Here is a 9,028-nt window from a genome sequence, read left to right as displayed (position 1 = left end):
AGAATAAGTGACATGCTCCACATAAAAACACCATAGGATGAATGGGTGTGTATGTGACTTCCTGTGCTTCTGCAGCCAGCCTCTAGTGGACACTCCAGGAACTGCAGGATTTTTCTCCTCTGCATCAGCTTCATGTACCATCCGGGTTAAAGTAATGAGATCCTGTTTGTTTATTTTTCTTTTTCTTTTAATCTATCTTTCATACAAGATCACGATTGTGATTTTATCCCATCTGATCACATAAAGACACATTTACTATTTCTATGATTTTTGTTTTGTGAAATGAGCTTCGAAAATGTACGCTGTTAACTTTTTATTCATTTAATGTTAAAAAAATACAGTACACACTTAAACAGTCAAATGAGAACATGAAACAGGTTCATTGTTTTGAATCATACAGTAAAAATGTTTTTAAAAAAAACTACCATTGTAATTGTGTCTCATTGACTTCTGACTCCGGCCGGGTCAGCACACTAGTGGGACTTTGTCCTCGCTTCACAGCGAGCGCCGGAGAAAGGGCGGCGACAGCGGCATTTGTCTGGAGAGATGCACTTCCCTCCGTTCAGGCAGGGCTTCGAGCACACAGCTACAGCCGAGAAGACAACAGACAGAAGACACAATGGAAACAGAAACCGTGTTAACCATTCTGTGAAACCTGAGAAAAACGAGTGATTCAGTAAATCAAGCAACTGTTGTTTTGTGTTTTGATGCCAGAGTTGTTTTAATCACATCTGGATGAAGTCTGAGATGCAGAAAACTTGACTTAGCAGAAAGAAAATACCCGACGTGTTACTTTCTCGTCTGATTCGCAAACTGATATCTCAAACGTTTTGAAGATGTATCAAAAGCCACCAGGAGAGAAATAAAAGAGATAAAAGTAATTATAAAGTGTATTCAGTCTGAACTCACCAGTATGGCAGGCGCCACCCAGCCATCCCTCCGGACAGCTGCAGATTCCTGGAGCCACACAGAGTCCCCCGTTCCTGCAGCCTTGAGGACAGCTTGCTGCTCAGAAAAGGAAAAAAAGAGATTTGAAACTTCAGCTATACGTTTAAAGATAAATTTACTGGGCTCAAAACAACTTTTTCCTCAGTTTGGATTAGAGGAAGTGATTATCGGTGTTTTGGATTATTTTGCCTGTTTGCTTTCTTTTCAGGAGTTAGCTGAGAAGATCAACGCCCCGCTGACATACGTCTGAATGCACATGTAAATCTGCTTAGCTTAGCTTCACTTAGCTTAGCTTAGTTTCACTTAGCTTAGCGTGAAGACCGGGAACAAAGATGCAGCTAAAATGGGTCCGTCCAAAGTTGGAAACTCTTTCTACCAACACTCTGAAGCTCGCTGATCTACAAAGTACGGATCCTGATTTGACTGATTTGAAACATAAAGCACATTTCAGCCAGGCTAGCTGATTTGGCCCCTTACATTTAACCATGCTAACTAGCTCTTACAGCTAGCTCTACATTTGGTGAAATTTATATAATTCAACGCCATGATTTTAAGGTTTTTAGAAGCTTAAATTATATCTTATGAGCGTGAGAGTTCAACAACGTTAATCTGTACAACATATGTTCGAGGATTTAACTTTAACTGCAGGACAGATGTGAAGACGTCGCCCCTTTGTTCCTCCACTTTAACCTGAGGTTTAACTCTGCAGGAACATTTGGATTGTTCCGAGCTCCACCTGAAATCTCAAAGCACGACTGTCGCCGCCATCATCAATCACAGCAGCTTGAAACTGGAAAAGCGTTTAAAATGTTCATAGTGGGCGTTCGCTGCAGCTGACAGAGCGACCCCATTTGGTGACTTCGACCCGCGGTGTTAACGGCGTCATTAGATTCGGCTTTAAAAAAACAAACAAAAACAAAAACAGACCCTCTTGGCATTTGGAGCCGCTCCAGCTTGACGGGCAGATGCACTTGGCCACTCCGTTGACGGCAGAGCATTCTCCTCCGTTCCAACATCCGCCGTCACACGTCACTGCCGACAGATTTACACAGGTGTTAATGACTTTAACCTGGCAAACATTCAGAGCCTTTAAAATACACACGAGTTCAGCTTGATGATCTGCTGTGAATGTAATCAACCGAAACGTTTGGAACCACGCCTTCAAATATTCCTGCGATGACCTCACGGACCAGCAGTCACTTTTTCAGTATCACTGTGTCTGTAATCCCAAGAGACGAGCCAACGACAGACATTGCAACTTAGCCACGGCTATAAACCCGTATCCATGGCAACCACATTTTATTTGACACCTTGAGCTGAATAAACAGATGAAATATTATGAACTTGTTTGAAGTTTTAATCAGTTTAACGGCCTCTATGCTCCATAAGGGCCACATAAACACAACTCGCATGTTTCTATTTCTAGTCCCTGTTCTGGTCTTTGCTCTGAGATCCCCTGTGGGGGCCTCGAAGCCACAGGTTGGGAAACACTCATCTATTAACTTCCTCAACTTCAACTTTATTGACGCCAAGGGGGAAAAACACAAGAAATGTGTAGAAAGAAAAGCAACACAGGCACATGGACTGCAGACAACAGAAACAACAAACACGGTGATAAATAAATCGATCAACACTAGAGGTAACAAAACTGAGAATCCATTAACCCATGATTTAAACCCAAATATAACTCATCAGGGTCATCATGGGACTTCAGCCATGTCATTTCCTGACTTAAAGTGTCACACACTAACTGTGACATAATTCACATTACAAGGATTTCTCCACACTACAGGAACATACTAAAATATTTTATTTTGAAAATATTATAATTTAAATGGAATAAAAATGCAATCAATTATTTTATAATAATCCAATAACGTTCAAATCCTTTTTCTAAAACCCATCATGTTTATTATAACCTTTGTTTTATAGCATAAGACTTGTCCTCCTTTGCTCCTTTACTGACTTTATTGTTTCCTTAAAACAAATAAAGGTTGGACCATCGGAGTGTGCACCTATATTTCCACTGTATCAGATTAGAAAAAATATTGTTTTATAAAGACAAGTCTGCTCACCTTTGTGACAGTATCTTCCTCCATATCCTGGAGCACATCTGCATTTTCCAGGACGGAGACAAACCCCACCGTTTTTGCATTTTGGGTAACAATTGGCTGCATTAAGGGAAAAACAAAAGAATGACATTGCAATAAAAAAAGAATATATATATAATTATTAATCTTTTGTCCCTTAAGTCAAAAAGACCCGTGTGCGTCTGCAGAACTAAACTTCGCCTACCTACAGTATGCACAGATAAGTTGAAGCTTAGTCGTGATTTCCATTGAGAGACATCTTAAACCAACATGTTTAAAATCAAATATAAACGCAGAAAAGGTTTGTGACATCACCATATTGGCAGCTCTCTCCTTCGTAGCCCTTGGAGCAGAAACAAGTGTTGTTCCGGATGCAGATTCCTGCGTGTTCGCACGGCGGTTCGCAGGTCGCTTTGGCGTCAAAAACGAACCCGAGCGCGACTCCGCGAGGCGCGTCCGAACCGGCCGCGGAGCAGACGCCGAGAAGGGTCGTTAAAGACACAAAAAGACCCACAAAAGCCATGTTTTAGTCCCTTTGGTTTTATCTCTCGACTGGGGAGAGGAAGAGGGACAGACACGCAAGCGGTCAGAGAAGCAGTTGAAAGTCTCCCAACAGGAGCGTAGATCTCCCCATGACGCCCCCCCCCATCAGAGACGGGGAAACCAGATCAGATCAGAGAACCGGGACGGAGCAGGGCGGGGCGGGCAGTGCTGCCTGGGTATGAGGCTTTCTGTTGGAGGTTTAATCAACAATTTATTTCAAATATCAGTCAAATAACTTTTATCGAAGCGATTTTCTGAAGTCACTTTAGCTGTAGGTGAAAAGTCCGGTTACGTCACGTGAACGCCGTTAACGTTCACGCACGTGAACGCTCGCGTGAGTCAGCGACTTAGCAACTGTTAGCAATAGCGTTAGCAAGCGATAAGCTATCTGCTGTAATATACTTTATTAAACAACTAAATACGTTTTCTTCACATCGTTGGTTAAGTCACAATAAATAAGACTACATTTTATCTCGAAATTAAAAATAACAGTCGAAAATAACAATGTTTTAATGAGGACTTAGTTTTGACAATATTCTTATAATTTGTACAAATACAATAAGTTGAATTTATAATGTGTTGGTAAGAAAAGGTCCATATTAAATACGGCTCTGCTCAGATATTTTCCAGGAGTAAAGCAGTGTACATTTATTTTAAAAGTTTAAAATCATTGAGTGTGTATTAATGTGGACAACATGTCTCTGTCTCTTTCCGATGTACAAAGGTGAAGCCAAAATCCCTCCCGACCCCGACTGACGCTTAACGTGGCGCTGGTGACTTAAATCAGAACTGAGGCAAAGTGGAATCAGCTGAGGAAACCTTTAATAATTCAATAAAACATCAAAGGTTGGTAAAGACTCTAAAATGATAAATGTACACTGGAAAGAATATTTAACATTTAGATATCAATAAAACAGTAAAGTTACAAAGGGGGTTTAATGGCTTAACTCAGGATGTAAACTGGCTCATCTCCAGCTACCAGACCAATCTCCAGACTGGAAATTCCTACAGTTCCCAATCCAAGAGCATCGTTTTATCTTTTCTGGATAGATCTTTATTTTTCGTCCTTCTGCATTAAAAAAAAAAAAAAAAAAACTCATCGCTGCTCAATAAATACACACAGGCCTCTAATTTAAACCTGCATTTATACTTAAAAACACGTCTACACCAGGCTAGTAAAGGGGAAGTTCATAGTTTGTCCCATCTGTTTACATGGAGACCTGCACCATCTGTGGTTAAAATGATCTTAAAATGAACGCTTGCATCTCTGCATGTGTGATGTTTTTTAGTTTTAAATAGCTTCATGATGGGAACATAAACAGACTGAGATTAAACCTCAGCGAGTCGATCGTCACAGACATTCAAACAGTTTGACTGGTTTCATGTTCGCAGAAAGCACAGACCTGCTTAAAGCTGTGAGTTCATGTAGCACACATGAGGAAAAGTCATTTCCCCGTACCTGGTGAGAGAGGAAGTGCTGAGCCCTTTATGAACTAATGGGGTGAGAGCGAGGTCTGCTCTAATGGCAAAAACACAACCCAAGTCAGCTCAGTCTGCTGGGCCTCTCACAGCTAAAAGGAAAATACTGTCCAGAAAAGTGATGACTGTGCGCTTGGGAATAAAAGTGTTGAATCTCTGTCACGTCGCCATGACAACACAGCTCCAATCGGACTTCAAAGGCGCAGTTAAAGATAACAAAAGGAAGCATTCATACCAAGTGTTGTTGCTTTGTCACAAATACTGTGCTTTTATTTTCTTCTTCTGTAAGTTTGCCAACATCATCCTCGTTACGTTACACAGAACGTGTTCTCCTCTTCATTCGTTGAGCCAACTGAGACAGACAGGAGGAAATCTGATCCTGCTCACCCGTGTGTGTGTGTGTATGTGTGTGTGTGTGTTGCTGTGGTCCAAACCGCTGACCTGGAGCTCAGGCAGGAAGTGAAGTGGCGTTTAAATGAGTGCAACAGATGTGAACATACCATGATACACTGGAGACGACGTGGGCCTCTGTAGCGCTGTACGAGAGGCCGTCCTGCTTCACGGCTCGAAAAAACAAACCGTTAAAGCTTCACGTCATTACTGATAGAACTGGTTTTGAGCGATCTGTGAAAACGTGCCAGTCTTTGTTTTTCATCTGTTCCCAAAAGTGCGTCTTGAATCAAGGAGAAGGAGTTTCATGCTGCTCCTGCAGGATGATCCGTCTCTTTAAATCTTTGTTAGAAGTTGACTGAAGGCGTCGGACGACGACGATTCGACGCTTAGAATACTTAGTAACTCTGTGATTGAGGACTCGTCTCGTCTGTGCTCGTCATTACTCCTTCGTTAACGTCAGCTGCCCCTCGAGCTCATGTAAGAAATGCTTGTAGGTTTTTGGCGCCCCCTGTTGATAAAGAATTTGTGTTTAAGTGTGTCACAATATTTGTGATAAATGCGATTAATTTCAATTAATCAATTCGAAAGCAGAGAGAGGGAGAGAGAGAGAGACAGAGAGACAGAGACAGAGAGAGAGAGAGCGGGAGAGAGAGAGAGAGAGAGACAGAGAGAGAGACAGAGAGAGAGAGAGACAGAGACAGAGAGAGAGACAGAGAGAGAGACAGAGGGAGAGAGAGAGACAGAGAGAGACAGAGAGAGAGAGACAGAGACAGAGAGAGAGAGACAGAGAGGGAGACAGAGAGAGAGAGACAGAGGGAGACAGAGAGGGAGACAGAGGGAGAGAGAGAGAGAGACAGAGGGAGACAGAGAGCGAGACAGAGAGAGAGAGAGAAAGCATTCAGGATTTGGTTATGCAGACCTCTCAGCACCCTCTAGTGTCTACAGAGTGTATTGCAGACAAGAAGAGGCAGACTTTTAAAATAAGTATTGACTTTATTTTTCATCTTCATGCATCAGAAACACAATGATCGCAGGGAGGTTGTTACAAAGAGATATTCACACGGTGCCGTCTGTCAACAAATATCAACAAAGGTTGGATCCACACGTTTATTTAAAGACATTTTAACCACCGAGTAAAATGAACATGTTTTTTCACTTCTGTCAATTTAAAATGACGCCACACCAGGAAGTCAAACGGGAGTCCTGCTCATTAAAAGATAAAGTCTACTCGTGTTAAAGATGCAGGCGAAGTGAATAAAATCAAGCGATGACCCCACACGCCACAAAAACAACAATCTAATAAAAGAAGAAGAAGAAGAAGAAAGCTTCTCTCACCGCAGAGAGACTGGAGATTAAACATTTTAAACATGTTACACTAACATGTACACACTGTACAGCCCTGTGAATATACTTGCTTTTAACCACGCCAACGCGCGTCCTGCGGCGGTTTGGTTTGAACGCCACAGTGGTCCGCTGAGAAGTAACTTTTAACGGTTCAGTAATGTTCAGACTTTGTTGAACATCTACAGAATTAAACAAAAATAAATTTCAAATATTTTGTCGGGAGCGTCGACTTGTCGCGGTGACGATAACGGAAACGACACCAGAGAGCCGAAAAAACAGCCACGGAAGAAAGTTCAGAAGAAGAGTTAACAGATTGTCGCCGTTGCTTAGCAACAAGCGCACCATCTCTACTTGTAAGTGTTTTAGGCAGTCTGATTGATGCGGGGCGGGGGGGGGGCGCCCTCTGCAGGAATCCTCCAGTAACGCACGTTAAACACGTTACCATGACGACGCGTACACGTGGGTTGAAAAAGCAAGTATGTTTAACCCTTTAGGCTCCCGCAAAAACTCAAAACATGATCCCTTTTACAAAGTCGTTGCACTACGTTAAAAGTCCTCACAGGAGTCACGTCTGTGCTTCCATCACTCCGGTTAAACGAAGCAGAAGGAAGACTTGAGACGACCTTCCCTCAAACAGGAAACAAAAACTAAATCTGAGACGTCAAATAATAAAACCTGATCTACGTCAAATTACAGAATATTAATCCTAATGTGAAGGAAAATGAAAAGAGAGAGAGAGAACGGCTGCTGTTGGAAGAAATGAAATAATGGTAAAAAAAATAAAAGAATAGTGAAGAAATGTGTCAGTGGTTTCACTTTTTTAAAAACAGGCCCCGCCCCTCAGGTTTGTGGTTTTGACTACTTGAAGTGGTTTCTGAACTGAAGTCGCTCTTTTCCTCGGGGACTCGCTCAGCATGTATCTTTAAGTGAGGGGGGGTTAAAGTGCATCATATCTGAGTCGACTGCTTCCAGCTGTTTATCTCTCTGTTGAGTGGTGACGGTGGGAACGTGACGGGAATGTCAGCCTGAATATTAAAAACGCTCTCTTGTTTATTTTATTTTTTGTCGGCAGGCTGGCTGGAAACACGATTTCAAACCTCGAGGCGAATCCTGCAAAAAAACAACAAACATCCCGGCTCCGTCAGGTAAGATCTGACTTCTCACGTGTGACGCGTCGAAGAGAGAGAGAGAGAGAGAGAGAGAGAGAGAGAGAGAGAGAGAGAGAGAGAGAGAGAGAGAGAGAGAGAGAGAGAGAGAGAGAGAGAGAGAGAGAGAGAGAGAGAGAGAGAGAGAGAGAGAGAGAGAGAGAGTGGTTGGGAAATAAAGAGTGGATGAGCTGTTTGACGTATTTAAGAAAACCTCGTCCGTGTTTCCAGATTTCCAACGTGGAGCTCAGTCAAGTCGTCTCTTTTGAGAGTCAGAGCACGCCCGTCTCGCGCCGTCCCTTCTCGCCTTTATTTGTAGACCTGCACGTGCCCGTGCAGGGAGGTGGTGTTCCCGCCGCAGTCCACGTACTGGTACATCTCCTGGGAGACCTGCTCGGCGTGCCCGAAGTACGACGTCGTCACCGTGACCCTGAAAGATAATCACAGAGTCAAGCCCCGCTGCTCTGATGTGAGGTTAAGACGTGTGCATTTGGTTTCATATTTCTCCGCTGTGCTGCAATGAATGCTGGGAAATGTATTCTTCTAACGTTTGCAGCTGCTTCTTTCCTTCCTGCGATTCATTCGACGGTTTCTCTGTTGGAAATCATTGATGAGTGTGTGTGTGTGTGTGTGTGTGTGTGTGTGTGTGTGTGTGTGTGTGTGTGTGTGTGTGTGTGTGTGTGTGTGTGTGTGTGTGTGTGTGTGTGGCCTGCTGGTCCGAGAGGCGGCGTTGTGACTGGGCCGCCGTGCAGAGCGTGTGGGTGCAGGTATGCGAGTGTGTGGGTACTCACTGCATCATGACCACGATGTTGTGAACTTTGATGGTGGGCAGCGTGCAGTAGTCACTACGGGAGACGGAGAGAGTCTTAAAGGAGGTCAAAGTGTAAAAACATAAAACTTTAAATACTTTAATACTTACAACATGTAACTCATCTCATCGGCGATGGTGGTGGGAACGGTGTAGTCGATCTGAAACAAGCACATTTTTAACACTTGTTATTATATCGTACTATGTTAGACCAGCTGTGCCTGAAGCAGCCAATAAGAGCGCTGCTCGTCCCCTCCTGTCTCTATGGCAACAGCCGG

The 9,028-nt window shown here is 43.2% G+C and overlaps 2 protein-coding genes across 2 annotated transcripts in view; one reads left to right on the top strand and one right to left on the bottom strand.

Moving 5' to 3' along the window:
• Positions 1 to 298: 298 nt before the first annotated feature.
• Positions 299 to 3,851, bottom strand: seraf (Schwann cell-specific EGF-like repeat autocrine factor). Its single transcript, XM_079343634.1, has 5 exons — positions 3,354 to 3,851; positions 3,024 to 3,119; positions 1,876 to 1,980; positions 910 to 1,005; positions 299 to 586 (listed from the first exon to the last, which is right to left on the bottom strand). Exons 1-5 carry the CDS (start codon positions 3,559 to 3,561, stop codon positions 474 to 476), a joined length of 618 nt encoding a protein of 205 aa, XP_079199760.1. The 5' UTR covers positions 3,562 to 3,851; the 3' UTR covers positions 299 to 473.
• Positions 3,852 to 3,986: 135 nt separating this feature from the next.
• thsd7ab (thrombospondin, type I, domain containing 7Ab) overlaps positions 3,987 to 9,028 on the top strand; it is a 174,498-nt gene continuing 169,456 nt past the window's right edge. Inside the window, exons 1-3 of the mRNA XM_079343602.1 lie at positions 3,987 to 4,163; positions 4,306 to 4,427; positions 7,870 to 7,942. The gene's annotated coding sequence lies outside the window, so the exon portion shown is untranslated. The remainder of the gene's footprint in view (positions 4,164 to 4,305; positions 4,428 to 7,869; positions 7,943 to 9,028) is intronic.

This window comes from Symphodus melops (assembly GCF_947650265.1).
Source record: "Symphodus melops genome assembly, chromosome: 5".
Classification (NCBI taxonomy): Eukaryota; Metazoa; Chordata; class Actinopteri; order Labriformes; family Labridae; genus Symphodus; species Symphodus melops.
This window is presented reverse-complemented; position numbering and strand designations above follow the sequence as displayed.